General features: G+C 37.1%; 1 protein-coding gene across 1 annotated transcript in view; it reads right to left on the minus strand.

Annotated features, from left to right (window-relative positions):
* LOC149823439 (uncharacterized) overlaps positions 1 to 21,860 on the minus strand; it is a 148,184-nt gene that overhangs the window by 107,518 nt on the left and 18,806 nt on the right. Inside the window, exons 2-7 of the mRNA XM_090018838.1 lie at positions 20,972 to 21,193; positions 18,559 to 18,654; positions 12,156 to 12,208; positions 10,251 to 10,347; positions 9,244 to 9,317; positions 7,277 to 7,394 (exon numbers count right to left, since the gene is read on the minus strand). Coding sequence (XP_089874964.1) covers positions 7,277 to 7,394; positions 9,244 to 9,317; positions 10,251 to 10,347; positions 12,156 to 12,208; positions 18,559 to 18,654; positions 20,972 to 21,193 — 660 coding nt within the window. The remainder of the gene's footprint in view (positions 1 to 7,276; positions 7,395 to 9,243; positions 9,318 to 10,250; positions 10,348 to 12,155; positions 12,209 to 18,558; positions 18,655 to 20,971; positions 21,194 to 21,860) is intronic.

Below are 21,860 nucleotides of genomic sequence, written 5' to 3' on the forward strand. Positions count from 1 at the left end.
AGATATAGCTCATGTGGTTCATGCTGCAAGCCAGTTTCAGCATGCACCTACTTCAATTCATATGGCGGCCGTGATGCGAATTGTGCGATACATCAAAAATACCATCTCCAAAGGGCTCTTCTTATCCTCTTCCTCATCTCTTGAATTAACTGCTTTTACTGATGCTGACAGGGGAGGAAATCCCAATGAACGTATCTCAACCACTGGTCTTTGTATTTTTTTAAGTGAATCTCTCATTTCGTGGAAATGCAAGAAGCAGCAAAAGGTCTCACTATCATCCACTGAAGCTAAATATCGGGCCATGGCAATGACAACTATGGAAATCGTATGGCTTAGAAGTCTCCTTGGTGACATGGGCGTCCTCATTTCCTCTCCCACCAAGCCCTGCTGTGATAACAAAAGTGTGATCTAAATTGCAAGCAATCATACTTTTCACGAGCGGACAAAGCATATCAAAATGGATTGCCATTATGTTCGAGACGAATATCTCAGAGGAACTATCACATTACCATACGTTACTTCAGAATATCAACTGGCTGACTTCTTCACCAAAGCGCTCCCAACTCCACGATTTATGTTTCTTCTTAGCAAACTTTCGGTCTTCTCCCCGTAAAGTTTGAGGGGGCGTGTTAAAGTATGTATATATAAATATATATATACATATACTTATATATATATACGTATATATATAAGTATATATATATACATATATGTATATATATACATATTTCCTTTTTTGTTTTCTTTTTCTCCAAATACCCGATAGGGGTATTTTGGTAAATCCCTATGTAATCCTTCCCCTTTTCCTTTTCTCTTCTTTTTTACTTTTTCTTTTTCTTTTTTCCTTTTTTGTTTTGCATATTGTAAGACTACAAGGGGCCCCACTCATCTTGTCGTTGGGGCCCCAACCGTTGGGGCTCCCAACAACTAGATGGGAGCCCCCTTGTGGTCCCTCCTCTTTGGTTTCCTCCTCTATAAATAGAGGAGGCTTTCTCTTGTATTAGCAAGGGTTTTTCACCCTCTTCTTTCTTTCTTCAATAATATCCAACTTATGACTTTTAGTCATTTTTCCCTTTAGTGGGTTTTGTATACACTTTTAGTGTTTGTGTTCTTGGCTCTTGAGATCACTCTTCAAGAGTGGTTTGCTTTATTGGTGCTTCCGCCCTTTTTCATTACAAAGGGGGTGTGGCAGAGGCATAGGAGCACAAAACCAGGGTAGATGTGGGTTACTACCTACGCCAAATTTCACTGTCAGTCTTTCAAAAAGTGTTCTCACATGCTACCAGTGCAACAAACGTGGTCACATCAAAGCTAATTGTTGGTTCAACCCCCAAAATCGTAACAGAATGCAAAACCATAAAAGTGTTGGTACATCAGGAACTGCAGGTATCTTTCGGGTCAGTGATGATGCTAAGGATCTTCTCTTGTCTTCAATGACCAACTTGAACCTGAAACAGAATGATGATGGAATATGATAGGTAGACTCTAGGGCAGCAACTCATGTCACTGGCAATGCAAGTAAGTTCTTTACTTTGACCCCATATTTTGGTAAATCTAATATTATAACTGGAGATGGGACTCACCACCCTATTTCAAATGTAGGCAACGTCCTCATCTCTTTGTCTGAGTCTTCATCCATTCCTTTATCTAATGTTGTTCATGCACCAAATATAAAGAAAAACATTGTCTTTGTTTCTAAGCTTGTTGACTCTACCAATTCATCCGTGGAATTTACACTTACTTCTGTCTTTGTCAAGGATCTTCAAACGAAAGAGACGTTCGCTAAAGGAGAGCGACGTGGAAACATGTATATCTTCAATGAAGATCCATCCTCCAGTGTCCTGAAGCCAAAGTCTGATCATGTCTCTAAAAGCGTTCTAAGTATATCCAAATGTAATAAGTCAGATCTCTGGCATTCCCGTCTTGGTCATTGTAGTCGAGTCTTTATTGAAAAATTAGTGTCCAATGGTTTTCTTTTAGAGTCTGTTTCACCTTCATTACTGAAGGACAAAATGTGTCCCAGTTGTCAGGTCTGCAAAAGTCATGTACTTTATTTCCATCAAATAAATAAAAGAGCTTTCATGCCTTTTGAAGTAATATGTTCTGATGTTTGGGGCCCAACTCCCAATCCTTCCTCTTCTGGAAGTAAATACTATGTATCCTTTATTTACAGTTTCTCTCGCTTTACCTGGATATTCTTTATGAAACATAAATCGAAAGTTTTTCTTATTTTCCGTCACTTTCATGCCTACGTTAAAACTCAATTCTCCCAAAATATTCAAATTCTCCAATGTGACGGAGGCGGTGAGTATTCCTCCAAAGAATTTTTAGATTTCCTCCAAGATAATGGGATACATCGTAGAGTTTTTTGCCCGTACACTCCACAACAGAATGGAATTGCCGAACGGAAACATAGACATTGTGGAAAGTGCAATGAGTATGATGCATGGTTGTAACTTGCCTATTAATCTTTGGACATAAGCTTTTTATACTGCTACTCATGTGATAAATCGTCTTCCTATGCCTATTCTTGAAAATCAATCTCCCTATTATGTTCTCTTTGGTGTACATCCAGATTATGATGAGTTACGAATTTTCGGATGCACATGTTATGTACACATCGATAAATCTATGAGAACTAAATTTCAGGACAAAGCCTCTATATGCCAATTTGTAGGTTATGCAGATGAACACAAGGGTTACAGGTGCTACGATCCTACCAATAAGAAGATTAGAATCTCCCGAAATGTTGTTTTTGATGAAAATAGTTTTCTGGAAAATAAGGCAGACCACAATCGTGAACATATTAACGCAGTTGCTAATTGGTATGATCCATGGCTCAGTGTGGAACTTATTTCGCATGCCGCAGAACATACTACTTTGGCTCCTGAAAGCATACATGATGAGACGGTTTCAGATGAGGCATCATAAACAGAATGTCTGAGATACAAAGGAAATGTCTATACCAGGAGACCTAGAGAGCAAACAAATGTACTTGCTGGAGAACACGTCGCATTGTCAAATAACAGAGAGGCACCAAGAAGATCAGGCAGGATACGGCACCCTATTGAAAAATGGGTTAGTTATGATAACTTTTCTATGGATTTTCAAATTTTTCTATCTAAGATTGAAAAACACAAGGAACCACTTGGTTTTTGTCAAGCTATTCAATCTAACAAATTGATTGAAGCGATGAATGAGAAGATAGAGGCACTTCATGAGTGTCAAACATGGGAGATAGTTGGTCGTCCTCCAGATAAAAATGTTGTTGGTTCAAAATGGGTATATAAGATTAAATATAAACCGGATGGTAGCATTGAACGGTACAAGGCATGTCTTGTTGCCAAAGGTTGCATTCAAGAATACGATCAAGATTATGATGAGACATTCAGCCCAGTGGTGAAAATGGGAACTATTCGTATTATACTTGGCCTGGCAATTGAACATGGGTGGACCCTTAGTCAGCTTGATGTTAAAAATGCATTCCTTCATGGGGATTTAAAAGAAGAGGTCTACATGGAGCAGCCTCAAGGTTATGCAGAGGGAGACCCAAAAGAATATGTATGCAAATTAACCAGAGCTTTATATGGTTTGAAGCAAGCCTCCAGGTCATGGTTTGAAAGCTTCTCCTTAGAGATTCAGAACCACGGTTTTTTTCGTTCCCAACTAGATCATTCTCTGTTTATATACAGGGATGGTACTACTATGGTCTTCTTACTTATATATTTTGAATGTGGTCTAGAGCATTACCCGTGATCACGATATCATCAACGTATATAAGTAAGAACACCATAGTAGTATCATGTACGTCTATGTCACATGGGTGCGGGTGCGGGGATGTGGCATTATAAAAAAACTTGGGTGTGGGGTGAGGGAGGGCGAAAATATAAAAAATTATATGTATATATATATATATAATTTTGAAGTTTTAACAGTTAACAACAGTAACACTAATGAAATAAAAAACAATTATCGTGAGTACATTTTAAAAAACAAAAATTATATATATGCTAAAATTCATCATTATAAGACTGCATTAACAAAGCTTAATCGAGTTTCAAAGCTTCATTAAGCTCTACTGGTCTGAGCCGAGTTTAATAGTTTAATTGAGCGTTGCTAGATGCATATATGGTTTTAATTTTTTGCTATTGAATCAGACAAATATCAGGATTTGATGGATATCTGATTACATGTAAAAGAACTAAATAAGGTACAACACCGGTCCAAACGGGGCGAGACCCCATTTTCCCCCTGGCCAGGACATATATGCTTGGTTTTCCATCCGACTCTTTTAGTTATTCTCTCCTAGTTACGTAACTGAGCTACTTTTGAATGGTAACCAAGCTGGTCATCCCTGAAGAAAGGTTGTATTGTCCATAATCATTACATCCTGCCCCAAAATCTAGCAGCTCATTGACTTTAGATATTTTGTATACATTTTTCTAGTACGTAACCTCCAGCCCAGCGCATATCTCAGAAGGAAATCAAAATCTGATTTAATATTTGCAGGCAGGTATAGTGGACTGCAATCTGTACGGGCCAACATGGGCATCATTACACTTTTGCCTTCGTGAACCCTCTATTTTAATAGAATGATTGTTCTCTCTTCAATTTTCAGGGTACAATATGGTTGTTCTCTGAGACCATCCAGATTTTCATGAAAAGTTAAGCTCTCATCAACTACGAGAGGTGTCAGATCTTCAGTAAAAGGTGAGAATGATGAAGAAAGCCACCAGGTGCAGTATCAATGCATTGCCTTATTCACTCCCCATCAAAATTGCGGTGAGGACCAGCATCCTGTCCAAGAGATGGAGGTATCTCCCGACTGCAATCCCCTCCGCAGAATTCGATGAGGATCATTTTCCTTCGACCACGAAGCAACTCAAGAGACAGAAGAAGCTCGGCGAGTCACACTTGCATCTAGAAGGAATCGATCTCTTCACCGCTGTCAATCGATTCTTGTTGAACCAGGCACCTTCGCAGGTGTAGCCTGCGCTTGACCCAGAGAAACGATTCGGAGAAGAGACTCCTTGGTAGTTGGCAAAGGCATGTGGTTGCCGAAAAGAAAGTTGAAGAGTTGTGTCTCGAAACTCGCCACGTTGACAAACCAGTTCCTAAGTTTTCTGGCTGTCATGCCCATTTCAGTGGGCCACTTTTTTTTCAAGTCCAAAAGTTGGAAATAAATGACCCTGGGTGCGTTGACCGCACCCAGGGTCGGGTTGACCGCACCGGGTGTCGCACACGCACACGCACACGCATCACGTCGCGTCGACGCGGGTGCGACACCTGGTTGGCCGAATCCCTGTGGCATAGGTGTACGTACTACAATTTATCGTGTTATTGTACTCAGGATAGTTTGGTATATGCAAGATACTATGCATTTTGAAATGTTCTTTTCAACGTTATCCTCCCCAAATATTAGGGCCTATTGTGACTCAAATTTTGGAGGATCAACTAGGGATCGTCTCTCGACTACAAGATTTTGTGTTTTTCTTGAGAGCTCTTTAATTTATTGAAAGAGCAAGAAACAACAATGAGTTGTCTTATCCATTGCTAAAGCAGAATATCGAGCTATGGCACAAGCTACTGCAGAGATTATTTGGAATAGATGGCTCTTGAGGGAATTTGGTGTTGCAATTTCTGGGAGGACATCCTTGTATTACGATAATATGAGTGCTATCAAAAATCCAGAGTTTCATAAAAGGACAAAGCACATTGAGATTTACTATCACTTTACTAGGAGAGCCTATAAAGATGAGATCATATCATTGGAACATGTGAGCTGGAAGGAACAAATTGCAGGCATTTTTACAAAGAGTTTGGCTTCCTTAGACTTTCAGCCATTCCTTTCCAAATTTGGGATGCTTCCTCTAGCATCATCTCAAGTTTGAGAGGGAGTGTTGAGAAGTGTAAGTCATGTAATACGTGGGTGTATCATATGTATTTTTAGTCTCTGTTACCCTCACCCATGCTTGTACATGGGATTATTTATGAGTGGCATTTATGTATTTTAGTAGGAAGTTAGCTAATCAATTAAATTTGTCTTGTAGTGTAACCAACAGGGGATGTTCCCTTTAAGATGCAGTCGTTTCCTCATTGCTTAGTAATGAAGTTATGTCTTCTTGTTCTCCTTTCTTGTGCTTCTTCTTGAATGTTCTTGGAAACTCTTTCCTAGAAAAAGTAGATTAATTGAAAAGTATTTTTTCCATGTACACTTCAACAAAATGACATTACAAAAAAAAAAGGAAAAACTTGCCACAGTATAAAATAATGGCCCAATGTCCTCTTCTTTCAACCTCCCCTCTTATTCCCTTCTTCAATAATATAACATTGCACAATGTCATTGATCTTAATTAATTTTGCTAAATAAAATGCATACAAGCCTGTGTATGAGAGTGAGCGAGCAAGAGAGACAGAGATCATAGTTACGAGGAAATGAAATGGATACAGTAAGTGATGCATGAAGCAGAATCGAGGAAACAAGTGTTGGTATAAAGCATGAAGCAGGATTTGTTTTGGAAAAGATTGTGAAAGCATGTGAGAAGCCAAAAAGGAAACATGTAGGAAGAGAGGGGAAGCGAAAAAATATATATTAATATGAAAGACATAAAAAACAAGGGAGAAGTGTAGAGGAAGCGAGAAGCAATAGGTAAGGAGTGAGAAGGGGGAAGCGAGAGAGAAAGAACTAGAGAAGCGAGTGGGAAATGCACTTCCGATATTATAGGAAGTGTAAAAGCTTTCCATAAATGGGAAGCAAGTTTCCCTATGCTTCCCCCCACTTCGAGGGAAGTGTGGTGCTTCTCGCTTCAGAAGCACACTCTCCCCCCCACCCCACCCCACCCCACCCCACCCCACCCCACCAAGGGGCGTTTCTGATAACTATAAGAGAGAGAGAGAGAGAATATAATTTATGCATCATTTTGGTAGGTCATCACTTCAGATTCTGGCTTGAATAAAAAAAACTAAAATGATTTGCACAGGCTACTTGTACGTTGCATTTTAATGCATGATCCGCGGCCTCATTTCCACCAAAGCATTCATCCATCATGCAGTGTGCATAAAGGTAGTGAATGGTAGCACAAGGGATCCATGTCAGTAAGTCAAGTGTCAAATCTTGCATCAAACAGAACACCTAAACATTGCAAGTTGCACGTTGTATATGGATGTAACGTAAGAAATCACCATTAAAACCTCTAGAACTCCTCAGGAAACAAACCAGCATCACCAACTTTTCTTTGGCATTAAAATACTGGAAATATTCACGTTTAGAACATACCTCAGTAGACATGGGAGCTTTATCATCAGCTTTATCTGCAGGACCTTCTTTTGAGGATGATTCTGATGCATTCCTCTGATAGAGTTTCTGTTCTAGAATTAAGGCTTCCGCATCTATTCTGTTTTAGGGGAAAAAGATAAAGTAAGGAACAAAGTAACAGCATTATCTCCACCAAATAGAGATATATAACTTGTGACTTCAAAGCGTGCATGCAATCAAGCTCTAATTTGCACAAACACTGGTAGACAACTATGTTTCATAAAGATAATAATATAGATTCTTAAGTTAAATTACACGAGAAAACCTAGATTTCAACATGCAACCAGTCATTGCAACCTCACAACCTTTACTTTCTGCAGGCCAGAATTTCCAGATATACTTCGTATGAAGTGAAAGCAGGGTGAATTGCTAGTTGGAATATCAAAGGGAATCTCCCAACAACTGACCTGAAAGAATTGGACAAGGCCCCTAGGTCTATCTCAAATTGAATAAAGTGAACAACTCAATGCAATTACAACTTGGCAGTGACTGTGTGTCGGTACAACAATGTATCACATCAAAGTCATATAAATAGACCATAGCCTGAATTCCAGAACTGTTGGTAGCTATGGGAAGGCCTTAATACTAAAAACCTACTTTTTCTTTTGAGATAAAAGGATATATATTAAAATCAAGAAAGAATGAGTGGCAAGAAGAAGCTACAAGGTGAGCACAAAGCGTTAGAGTACAAGAACTAACACATTAATGAAAGAAAGAAAAATGGAACAATTCTGTGATTCTTAGTTTCCTTATCAAATGAAATAAACACTTTCCAACATAGTGACACAGGTAAAAATAAATATTTCCAAAATAAATTCAAGGTAGAACATAATTTAATCATTGAGAATTTAAGGATTTTGACATTGATATATTTTCCATGGTTGCTTTAATCCTGAAAGGGAATGCCCTTAAGATTTGCTTTCAATGGAAGAAACTTGGTGTTGTGGCGTAGCAAAAAACAAATGTCTATTGTGAGATCCAGTACTGAGGCAGAGTACTGATCTATGGCATCAGTCACTTCAGAGCTAATGTGGATTAGACATTTATTGAGTGATTTGGGAGAGAAATTACAAAATCCACATTTTTTGTGACAATCAAAGTACCATCAAAATATCATCGAATCCAGCACATCATGGGAAAACTGAACACAGTGATATAGATCAACATCTCATTAGAAAGAAGATTGAGGATAAAGAGATTAAAGTGAGGTATATTGTTACAGAAGAACAGCTAGCCAATGTTTATACTAAAGGGTTAACGAAGCAAAGATTTTGGAAATTGAAGGCCAAGTTGTCCATGGTTCTACCCATGTACAACTTGAGGGAGGCTATTAACGTGTAATGCTTGTACAATATGGATTCAAGAGCTCATCCAAATCCGGTCCAGAATATACTTGTGTTGATCTCATTCTTTTATTATTTTTGTATATGCTTGTTCTGCCCCTATTTCGTTCAGTTATTTGTATTATATTAAAGGGGTAATTCTATAAATTGGATTTTGTATAACTGTTACAATATAATAGAAAGGTATTGCATGATTTCTCACATTGAGAATTGTGACCTGCTGCAGCCCTATTGCCAACTCTTCTTCCTTCACGTTACAGCAATCCGGATGGGTTTTATACCAAAAGTTCACAAGACAGATGTTTACCACTACAGCAACCTAATACACTTGTCAAAACGCAATTTAAGCATGTGCAACTTTGGCATCAAGTTTCTCAGTTTAGATGACAGCATATATTAGATTACCAACTTTCATAGAAAATTTTAATTCCTGACATGCCATGTTGAAATAAGGGAAACAAAGTTCCAAGAAGATGAATTTGCAGTCATTACTTTCAGTTCAAGAAAGAATCTGAAAACACTGTCCAGATATTTGCATACAAGCAAGAAGAGAATTGAAAAATGTAAGCCATGGATTAAGAAAACCTTGCAATATCAGCATTTAACTTCAGCCCTGTAATTGCACCCTGTGCAAACTGGAGCAATTCCTCCCGTTTTACCTGAAAGTTTCAAATGGAACCCATTTTTAGGGAATAAATCTTGTGAACATTAGAAAAGAAAATGGATTGAGGCTGAATCTACCAATTGGGCCTACAAGAAATGTTCTTATTTAATCACCTCCTAAACAAAATTCTGGGTAACTAAGATCGCATACAATCTAAAGTAGCATAGTTTTTTCTTATGACGAGGAACCCTCACTGAGAACCATAGTTTCAATTCAAAGTCATTATTTATAACATATGTTCAACATCTGCATGTAACAGTACCTCTGCAGATGCAATCATCGCATACTAAATAATCATCAAAAGGTCCTAGCGGTGCACAAGGTTTTGAAAAAAAAAGGCTTAAACTGGTTATAGCCTATGTAGCATGGATACTTCAAACTGCCCAGCATAGCCGTGTCAATGACGGCACTTCTTTCTGGGTGCTGTTGTTGGATGGTTTTGGGTGCTGCACACACACACACACACACACACACACACACACACACACACACACACACACACACATATATATATATATATATATATATAATATGTAGGAGATGTATGTTTCTATAAATATTAATACCTTGTATATTTTAGTATAAATCATTTGTAGTATGTATGATGCATGTGTAACATACACAATCCAGCCACACTCTCACACCCTTCTTTTATGAAGCAATCATTTCATAATAGCTGCACCGTGTCGTACCACACATACCAGCATCCATAGCCATGTCTCATACCATAGGTTGTAACCTTTCAAATATCATCACATAACTCTTCAACAAGTTCAACAAGGCATAAAAATGATAAACACTGCCTTCTTATTTCAAAGAGATTGTTTTCTGACAAGGTAAACTTATTATGCAGAGCTGTATATTTTCAGTCCAGTGCTCAATCATCTGGATTAACAGTTAAATTGAAGCTAGAAAGTAGGTGAACTACCAGCACTTCTTCCTGATAGGTTGAGAATGATTTTGCCAAGTCCTGTATGCTGCTCACAATTGCATTATGAATTTCCTTTCCACCCATAAGCCCAAGACTGCAAACAATCAAGCCAAAAGAATAGATTCCAGAAGTTAAATGCCAATAATATGCAGGCATCCAACATATAGTTTTCTCTCTTTCTTTTAAAAGAGAATTAAAAAATAAATTGCATTCTTCATCAAAAAAATTGTTCTTCACCGAAAAATAAGTTACATCATAGAGTGAAATTATGAAGGGACTATAAGGTTTCTAATCAAAGTAAAATCTTACGTGTATCACCAAGTTGACTAATATCGACTTCAAAAAAGAAGCCAACTGAAGAGAAAAGCAATTAACTGAAGCAGATATAGCTATCATATCAAAAACATATCTTAGAGGTATCAATCCTTTCCATATACAAAAATATTATTAAGGTAATTTAATGTCATAGTGCAATGAAACATCAAAGCCTATAACTTGAATTACAAATTCATTCCTAACCTGTGGTGCCACTTAATGCTACAAAATGTATTAAATAATGGCTACTTTAACTTGTTAACTGACCTCAGAAGTTGAAAGAACATGAAACTCACAGCAGTCATACAGCTATAGTGCTTAAAATTTGCATATAAAAATCAAGTAAAAAATTTCAAATATCTCTACAGACTCTTGTAGGTTATTCTCAATCAATGTTTAATATGTAGTGTGCTTACTCTTTCATGCAACTGCAACTCAAAAGAATATCAAGATCGCATACTGAAGAAACTTAACTGAGATTTTGTTCCAAACTAGCACTGTCGAACTAAACCATTTTCTCAAACACAAACATATTTTACCAGCACTGCATATAATTTAGGTCAACAAAGTGTAAGAACAAATGCTTGTATGGATGGCCTGCAAAAAACAATAGTAATCTGTCTGTTTGTGCAAAAAAATTTACAGAGTACAAAAATGTTCATCTCATATAGTTGTGTCAGAAAATAAAAGGAAAAGAAAACAAGAAAAAAGAGAGTATATGAAAAGGCATTAGGCAAACCCATGTAGCAGCTCATGTGAGAAGATAAAAACTATGACACTGTTTAGAACGCCAGTTGGTCATAGAGCCTCGTTTGATATCAGAATCAACACAAGGATTTATCCTCCAAAATGTGGCTGATATTCCAATAGAAAAGATACAATATTACACATCAAAAATTGGATAACACTTTACTCTCATATTTTCCAATCTCAGCAACTCAGTTGAGATAAATCAGCAAACAGATTTCACAATATATCTTTTTTCCTGTTTTACAGCAGTTGCCAGTGAAGCACTTAATTTTCAACCATCCATGGTCAGTTCCATATTAGAAAAATAATGGAAGCACAAATATATGAGGATAGCATAACTAAGACTCTGTTCAGGAGCCAGTGTTGGAAGAAAGATGAGAGGGATGATGAGGATTCATGGAAATCCAGCGGGTCCCTGCTGTTTGGGGTCTCGGACTTGGAACAGGAAGGGAGATGGAAGGGGATTTGCCTTGGCTCTGTCCAAACGAACCATATATCAGTAAAAGAAGATCAACAGCCCCTTCCCTCTCCAGAGCAACAAATCCCCTCCCATCTCCTGATTTCAACTACATCGTCATAAGGATGTCGTTGTAAAATCCACTCCCATTGCTCCTCTCATCTTCCTACTCAACACCCCTCTCATTGCCCTTCCCATCTCGCTTCCAACACTGGATCCCAAACAGAGCCTAACGCTTTTTCACCATAGATGCAGTCAAGGATACGAACCAAATCCCAGAAATCATATTATGAAAAACATGTAATATCACAGACCTTTGCAGAATTTAGACAGTTGACAATACCATATAATGCAAACATGAAAAAAGGAAATTCACTTACGCAAATATCTCCAGCAGCAGAGTAACCTCTTTATCATTTGGTGCTTCAAGAATCTGATTCAGACAAAATATTCAACCTGCGGTTAACTTACATGATCAGCTAGTAAAAAAAGACTAGTTTAGTATTCATGCTGCAAATAGAAAATTTAGGGTTATCCATGTGCCAAGATTTGGCTATCGGAACTCAACTAACTGCAGGTATTCTGAATAGTGCTAGCTTATCTAGAACTAACTTGCTCTCAGAATAAAACAAATAAGCATTTAGACCAAATAGTTGAAACATTTTGCAGAAATAGTGAATTCCAGTATGCAACTTTCTAGAAAAAGCTAAATATTCCTAAACCAAAACTGTTGTTTAATGGAATTTATGAGTGATAACCAAGAGATATTACTCCTTAATTTATGTGCCTGGTAGGAGTTACTATAACATTTCCCTTTTCATTCATAATCAACACATGGACAATAATAGGCAAGTATTGCATGCAAGTGGGACAAGTTAAGTACGCTATGCAAAGAACTCTAAATTTATTAAGTTTCAGTAGTCATTTCACAGAGACACATTCATAACTTGGAGGGAGAAGAAGAAGATGCTTTGTGTTAAGAATTGTGTATCATATGTATATTACCTTTTAGTGTGATTCCCCTTCTATGTACAGGTATGTATATGTCATTCTTTCTAAGGTATTTTAAAAAAAATCAAGTAGGTTAAAGTCAAGTATTTTTGTCATATAGTGAGGGAGAAGGGAAGTCCCCTATTATGGTTTTATTCTCTTTATTATGAAGCCAATGAAGTTTTCTCTTCTTATCTTCTTCTTTGCTCTCTCTCTCTCATGGTTGGAACTCTATTGCTTTGATATGGTATCAGAGTCATACTCAACCCTCGAGTGATATATTTGGTGATCCCTGAAAGGAAAAAGGAAGAGAAAACTCCATTCTAGTGCATTGGGTGTGTGCCGCATTTTTCGTACCCTAAAACAGGGATCTTGCTGTATTCTGTCTTGCTTCTTTAATCTTGAGACCGATGGTTGGTCGCCAGCAAGACCTCCCACCTTGAACAGTTACTCATTACGCTGAGGAGACCCTGGTATGAAACAAGGTTCCTTCTTTGTCTTGAGACCGATGGTTGGTCGTCAACAAGACCTTCCCACCTTGAATGGCTAACCATTACATCAGGGAGTGATGAACGTCTCAAAATGCATTTTGACAGCATAATCATTTTTTGTCAAAAATGACAACATTGACTTTAAGCAAGCCAATGTCAAGTATCTTCTACATTGTTTTCTTAAAAGGTTGATCTTTCATGAGTCAGAAAATTTGCCTTAAAAACTTGCTTCAAAATCAAAATGGGTCAAATCAAAGCATTTCATCATGCATCGTCATGTCACGCCATATGCATTTTTCTGCATGTTAAAAGTTTTCTTGCAACTGACATAGTTCTTAGGAACTCAATTGTCCTATGTCCCATTAGGAAAAGCCTACCCAGTCTTATTTTGGGATCACCTTGTAAATAGATGAACATTAGGTTCATAGGTTGTCCCGCAGATTGATGGAGCAATCTGAAACCCCTGATAAATGCACAAACCATCCTAAACCTAATCCTTTGTCCTAAGAGACACATCTCTGAAGTGAAATCATTCCATGTCTTTCAAAAAAGATCTCAAAATATCTTAAGTCTTTTTTCGATGCTTTTGCCCCAAAAGCTTGTCTTTATCTTTGTCTTTTCAAAAAGAAGTCGTTATTGTTGTCAAAATCATCAACCGTCTTTCGTGCAATTTTAAGCAACAAGGCACTTGTTTCGTCTTTATCTGACCTCATTCAATAAGACTTCCCACTCAGTTATTGAATTCAAAAGAAAGCCCTTGTGTGAGACAAGGTACTAGCTTAGTCTTTGATCCAACCTCGTTTGACAAGACCTCTCTGCCTATATAGGCAAGCATCATAGAGAGACCCTGGTGCTAAGCTATGTATACTCCTTTAGCTAACATCATCGTCAAGTCGTCTATGTCTTTACCTTTTTCAAGACTTTTTCAAAAACACAATGTCAGATCCAATCTTTTGTCTTTTCAAAGCCAATGTTTCTTCTTTGTTATCAACTGAGCTTTACACACTCGGCAACAAAGAGAGGACCTTTGTATACACAAATTTTGACTGAGTCATTTCATGTCAAGAGACACAAATATGCCCAGGATCTTTTGCAACTCAATGGTATGGGAAAATGTAAGTCTGTTAAAATGCCAATGGCAATGAATACAAAACTGCATGGAGATAGTGAGGGTGATGACTTCTTGGTCTCTCCAGAGAGTTTTAGAAGCATAGTAGGGGCACTTCAATACCTTACTTTTACAAGACGAGATCTGGTCTATGTTGTTAACCAGATATCACAATTCATGTATGCTCCTAGGTAAAGTCATATGGATGTTGTGAAAAGAATTCTTAGATACATCAAAGGCATGATTGTTGATGGCCTTGTATACTTCAAGCTGACGAATATACATATCTGATGACTCTTGTGGTGATTGCATATTCAGACGCAGATTGGGCAAGTGATCCCTCCACGAGACGATCAGTTACAGGTGATGGAGTACTTTTAGGAAGACATTTGGTCACACGGTCCAGCAAGAGACAAAGGACGGTAGCCAGATCAAGTACGAAGGCTGAATATAGGGTCATGGTTGTTGTCACAACTGAAATTTTATAGATGTCACTTTGTTTTGGCCTTGAGGCAGCAGATAGATAAATCTCTCATATATTGTGATAATCTAAGTGCAGTGGCAGTTGCAACCAATCTTGTTCAACATAGGAAGATAAAGCATGTTGAGTTGGATGAACATTTTGTTCGCAAACGAGTAGAAGATAAGGAAGTACAACCACTTTATTTCTGGAGAAAATCAAGTGGTTGATCTTTTCACCAAACCGTTGTCCTTCTTACGTCATTGGATACTTGAAAACAAATTGTTTGTGGTCTTGACCCATGCATAATTTGAGGGGGAGTGTTAAGGACAGAGGTGACGTATTGAGGATATTTGGTCATTAGTGCTATATCAGTCCTATTATGATTAAGATTCAAGGTGATGTCTTGTTGAGGGTATTGTGGTCATTAGTGCTAGATCAGTCCTATTGTAATACAGGTTCTTTGTACGGGTATTTTATATATGTCACTATTATATATATATATATATATATATATAGAGAGAGAGAGAGAGAGAGAGATTCATAGCGCATCCTCTTAGTATGTTAAAAGAGGAATGACTCTCTCTCTCTCTCTCTCTCTCTCTCTCTCTCTCTCTCTCTCTCTCTCTCTCTCTCTCTCTCTCTCTCTCTGTGTGTGTGAAAATGCTTCCCAAGGGTCCATATCCGACACTAGCACCCTATCATTACTATATATATAGGGTGCTTCTATGGTGGTACACACTTGATTTACATAGATTTAAGCTCTAAATGCAAACATTTGGATCATGTTTAACATGTTCTATTTACTATTTATATATGTTAAAGTTGACTGAAATATGATGTTTTATGCCATTTTTAAACTACCCTTATTTTCATGAATTGTGAGTTATTGATTTTCACCATCTCAAAAATAAGATCTGATGATGTATTAGAAATTTAGACACGATGAAACCTTTTAACATAGTAAATAAACCATGCTAAACACATTTGTATGGTTAGACCTACCATTCGGTGGCTAGATTCATACAAACAAGAGTGTGTACCACCATAAGGTATCATGGTACAGGATCACCATATATATATAGAGAGAGAGAGAATGAAACCCAAAAGGTTGTTTGGGCTAGAGGTATTCACAGTTTACTATATAGTCAATACTTTAGAAAACAAAAAGTAGTCTATAAAATATCAGGCATTTTATTTTTGAAAAGTGTACATCAGGTGTACCGGAAGCGCCCATAGACTTGGGAAAGCGCGCTTCCCCGAAGTGCATTTTGGAAGCACGAAATGCGGCACTTCCAAAACGCTAGGGAAAGTGCCCTTTTTAAATGGTAAGCGAGTTTCGCATTATTGGGAAGCTCGCTTCTCTTTTTAGGTGAATGCATTTTCTTAAAAAAAGTGCTTGGGCAGTTTTAGCCCTTAAAAACATTTTTTTTACCAAACAAAATAAAAGAAACACTATTTTTTTAAAAGGGAAAAATAGTCATTTTGAAAGTAAAATTGAGTGAGTAGGGCTCTCTAACTCTCTTTGTCTCTCTCACTATCTTTGTCTATCTCTCTCAGTCTCTCTGTCTCTCTTGCTCTCTTTGTCTCTCACTCTCTCTCACTCTGACTCTCCTCTCCCTGTCTCTATCGCTCGCTCTCTATGTCTCTCACTCTCTCTGTCTCTCTTGTTCTCTTTGTCTCTCTCTCTCTCACTCTGACTCTCCTCTCCCTATCTCGGTCTCTTACTCTCTCTTTGTCTCTCGTTCTCACTCTCTCTTGCTCTCTCTGTCCCTCACTTTCTCTCGTTGTTGATCTTCAAATTAGGGCCAAATTCATGGTATCTTGGAAGATAATACCCGGACTTTGCCTAGATCTCTTACATTTTGCTTCTTGAAATTGCGGATTCAGCGGGAGAGTTTCGCTTTTCTGATTCTTTTTAAGAGCTTGATTGCAATGAAGCATGCGATAATTGATTGCGTTCCAGATTCCTTTTCCTTTTGTTCTTGGTTTATTTATGACATTTGCTTCATTGGACAAATGCCCCACTGCATTTGGAGTCTGGAGTTTGGACCGTCTGGGTCAGGCCTTTAGACCCAACTAGTAAACAGGCTGGGCTGAGCAGTTGAGCTCCACTGCGTTTTCATTTTTCCCTTACCTGGAATTCAGCCTGTTTACTGGTTGGGCAGGGCTACACATGGCAGAATAAACTTAGCCCATCCTGGGTCACGTAACCCTATGAATAGACTTGATATGTGCAAAAATAATTCATGGACTGGTGAAAGAGTTTATATTGGTACTAATGTAGGTACGAAACTATTGATTTGGAAATCATAGTTTCAATCTATCGACTCAATCTGACCATATAGATCTGTTCAGTATGGTTTGTCTACTAAGGATAAAACCTTGGATCATGTTTTCTCAATGTAAAAATATAATTTTGAATCATAAAATTTTTGTACATAATGGACCACTGATTTTTGAAGCCTTTAAAAAGCTTACGTCACAATCATATGATTTGTGGTTGATTCTGCACACAAAAGCATAGATATTTGGATTTCATCACTAGTTATCTTATATAGTTCGCTACTTTTGATTGTTAAATGGTTGTACTTGCATATATGATTTCATTTTGGGATTAATATATCAACCTTAATGTTATCTACTCATGTTTTATTTTGTCAATGATAGCATAAATCTTATATTTTGGTAAATTCAAAAAAATGTAATTATATTTTCACTTCCCTTTCAATTCCTATTTGCTTTCCTTTTGCTTCCCACTCGAATCCTAGGTCGCTTCCCTCTTCGTTCCCCCTTCCAATCTTGGTTCGCTTCCCTTCTCGCTTACAAGACGATTTCTGGTTGGCTTCTAAGTCTCTTCCCGATTCCCGATTCCCACTCCCTAAAATTTCAGAAGTGTCTCACTTCCCATTTCCCGCTTCCCGCTCCTGCTTCCTTGACTGGCAACTCTGGTATACACCATGCATGGAGTGTCCGACCAGCATGTCCAGTAGTGGATAATTTGACAATAGTTATGCCAAAAGTGTCAGTGTTGGTGTTGGTGTCAAACACGACCGGACATGAATGCATTGGACCTCTAGGAGTGTTTAGGTAGTATATCAAGACTTTATCTTTTACTATGTTATGCTTGCTTCAAAGCATATGTTAACCTTTCGAACTTGCAAACATACTTTTGTGAATCAGCTTGATAAAATTTAGTTGGTTGCTCCACATATACTTTCTCTTTTAATTCCTCATGTACAAATGCACTTGGTCGTGCACTCTCCAACAAGTGCAACAAATATGGTAGAATTTTCGCTGAGTATGAGATGAAAGACTGAACTACCATACTGACATGGTGTGCAACAGTAACTTTTGAGTTTTGCAATCTCCATGAAAAAAAGGCTGCAAAATACTAGAAAATGTATTTCATAACAATTTCAGCAAACTATCATTTTCTCGGTCAGAATACTTTGAGAATTGGGCAAAGTGGATAGAAAGAAGCGTCTCTAAAAGTATACAAGATGATATCCCTGCCTTGGGCATTGAAAAAGCATCCAATATCCATGAGACAAGTTCAAGTTACCATGCTTTTCAAACAGTGATTGAACAATGTCAAGTCCGAGAAATGTCAAGAAAAGAAAGGTACAAGATGAACACTATAGCCATAAAAATAAAAAAGAAATACTGGAAGAGGCTTTATTCCAAAAGAATTAAAAGAGAATTGATAAGATAGCCCAAACCAATGAGCATACCATGTTCAATGTTATGCCTTCAAGAGCTTGGCTGTGAAGAAAAACATCTCTAAAGTTCATGGGCTCCCCACCCACTTCAGAATCGTAAAATAGTACCTAGTTCCACAACAACAATAAGACTTTTATAAGATGATAAAGCAATATGCTAAGGTGAGCTTTTATTAATGAAAAAAGGAGTGATAAAAAAGTCTAGCATGAATAAAAATGGAAAACAATGCAACAACAGAGACTAAAAATTGCCAAAGAGGGAAGCAAAAAAGACGCAATGTAGGAAGTAGAAGCGAAAAATGAGAGGCTTATTATGTCATGTGAAATTGGAACCGAGAAGTGACTAGGAAACACTTAAGAAGTAAATTAAGAAGTTTTTTAAAATGCATAAATAAAAAGAACCAAAGTTGTTATCCTATATGATACTACTAGTTCATCTAAGTTTCATTAACTAAATTTACTTTTAAAAACATACAATATATATTAGGATAGTACCTATTCAACCTAAAATAATTTGCTTTTTTAAAATCGTTTTCTTAAAGAAAATATGAAAACAAAATTTGGTTCTGAACAAATTTAAGCAGAAATCATTATCTACTAGCAGTACAATAATTAGTAAGCAGCAAATAATAGATGAATATTTGCATAACACACTGATGAATTATCTAATAGCTTATTTGATTTTCATAAAGACATTTAGATTTTAATAAATTATAGTAAATGTATTTCATTCATAATGTATTCATCAATCTAATTAAAATATGTCAACCATAGGAATATTTTTAAGAAAAACTATAGTCTTGTTATTATAGGAATCATAATTTATTAATTATATAAATATGATATTTCTAGTGAAAATTCATGTCCTTGGAAGCAAACTTGCCATGATAAGAAATCTGAGCCTTGTAAGAGTTTAACTTTCAGCTTTAAAAGTGGCTTCTCAGGATATGTAGAAGCTTCCAATAACCATGACCAAGACTAATATTCATAACAATCAAGAGGCAAGAAAATTAAAACAAATGTAGTCCTTTTTTATTGTTGATTTACATAGAATACGAATCCAGAACTAAAGGCAATTGATTTAACTTTGGCAGCACAAGATCCTTCTGAATAGGACTTATAACGTTTTCTTCACAATAGAAAATAAAAAATGAGAAATAAACCAAAACTAGCAAAAACCATACCATGTTCTATCAATCATAAATAGCTAAGGCAATCAAAAAACCTTTGAATACTTGGTGTTAAAATCTCTCTCTCTCTCTCTCTCTCTCTCTCTCTCTCTCTCTCTATATATATATATATATATATATATATATATATATATATATATATATTTGTTGTAATAAGTAATGCCCATCAGGGGCATTTTAGTCTTTTTGCTTTGTGTATCTTGGTTTGTCCTATAGGGACAGTTTTGTCTTTATTTTTGTTTTTTATATTTTTTGTAATTGCCTTGGTTGTGAGGGGCTCTATAGTCTTTAACCATAGAGTCGTTGGGAGTGCTCCCAACGGCTATAATTATAGCCATTGGGAGCTGCCAACAACTCTATGGGAGCTCTCAAGGCTTCTTGCCTTTGTTCTCCATGTGTATAAACAGGGACTACTTGTCTACATTCCTTGGAATGCTTTTCCTAAGCATTCTACTCAAGAAAGATTATATTTTTTATGTTCTTGTGTTATTGTTTTGACTTTTTGAAGTCTTGTATATGCACTTTGTGCTTATGTAGTGCCTTAGTGCTTTTGTATTGTTCTTTATTGGGCTTATAATAGTGCTTGTGCACTTTGTATTTGTTTTTCAGCACATTTCATTACACTTGGCACAAATCAAGATGTGATGCCATCAATTTCTTCGGAATTTAAACAAAGATGTTTTCCATACTTCTGTAACTGATTTATCACCCCCAAATCTTCAACATAAAGCATAGGCATATCATAGAATAATTTCATCCAATATAATTTGATGAAGACATCAAACACACTGCATTTTAGCACCAGGAATTGGCTAATAAAAGTACATATTGTAAGGCTAGAAGAAAACATCAAGCATTGTTGTAACCCAATCAGAACATAATGATAGTTCAGCATTCGAGCACAAGAAATGTTCAAACTAGCGTTGTCAGTATCAATCAATGTTGTCAGTATCAGTATCGGCCCTGAATCGTTGGGCTGCCGATTCAGCTGTATCGGCCGATACCGATACTCAGCTGAATCCTTCTGTATCGGCCCAAAAATAATAAAAAATTTATTATGTGTCAATCATTACGTGAGACATGTTAAAACCATTAAAATAATTTAAAAATTATTAAAAAAACTTTTTGGTATTTTTTTACATTTATTAAAAAAATGCATGGACATCCAGAAAATTAAAACATTATAAATGATGGCTGTTTTGAGAATAATTATTAAATGACTTCCTATCACTTACCAAGGAAGCCTTTCTTGGAGATAAGTCTGCATCATTGGAAGATTGGGGTGACCCTGTAACTTTCTCCCTGCTCTCATCAGAGTTTTCAGATAAACTTTCAATCTCTTTCAGAGCAGTCAACCATCTTTGCAGTAGTTGCACCCTTTCCGGCCCTCTGCAAGAAACGGAAACTTCTTCTAGTCTTTTCACCGTATGCTTAAGACTTTTAAAATTTCGAGTACCCTGCAATTCCTAACTGTAAGTGGTATACAAAACATCATAAACAAACCAGACAACATGAAGCACTAAGTGGAAAAGGAAACACTAGCCGTATATATGAGTGGCTATAACATGAGTGCCCATGTGCACGTGTCTCTGTTTGTACCAATGCACACATCATGACATCATACACAGTGCTGGCCCATCCTCATCCAGTGAGTTCAGATAAAAAGTGCCACCACAAACAAGCTCCAGTAGCATTTTGGTTTGGCTAAAAGTTTTACTCAGAAAATTCCACAAAATATCATATATGTGAGCATAATGCCGTATCTTAAACAAAATTGACAAATTAGATGGTTCCCAAGATAATTAAGAATATAAAGTTAAGCCGAATGCCCACAACAGCCACAGTGTGATTGCCACTCTAGGAGAGTGATTGGGGCACCATAGTTGCTTGGCCTACCGGAATGGCCAACCAACAGATCTATAAGCTTCCCAACCAGAGTTAACTGGATAGACACCATCAATATGAAATAAAAGCCAGAAGACATGTTGAACTATATTCTTACACAGAACACATCATGAACACAAGAAAAAGGGAACATGAGAGGTGTAGCGAGACAGCAATAAGCCAATCTTTAATAGTGCTCAAAAGAAAGGAATCGTGTCATTGCATCCACTGTTCATTGTG

This window comes from Nuphar pumila, chromosome 10, assembly GCF_984573655.1.
Source record: "Nuphar pumila chromosome 10, dmNupPumi1.hap1.1, whole genome shotgun sequence".
NCBI classification, from domain to species: domain Eukaryota; kingdom Viridiplantae; phylum Streptophyta; class Magnoliopsida; order Nymphaeales; family Nymphaeaceae; genus Nuphar; species Nuphar pumila.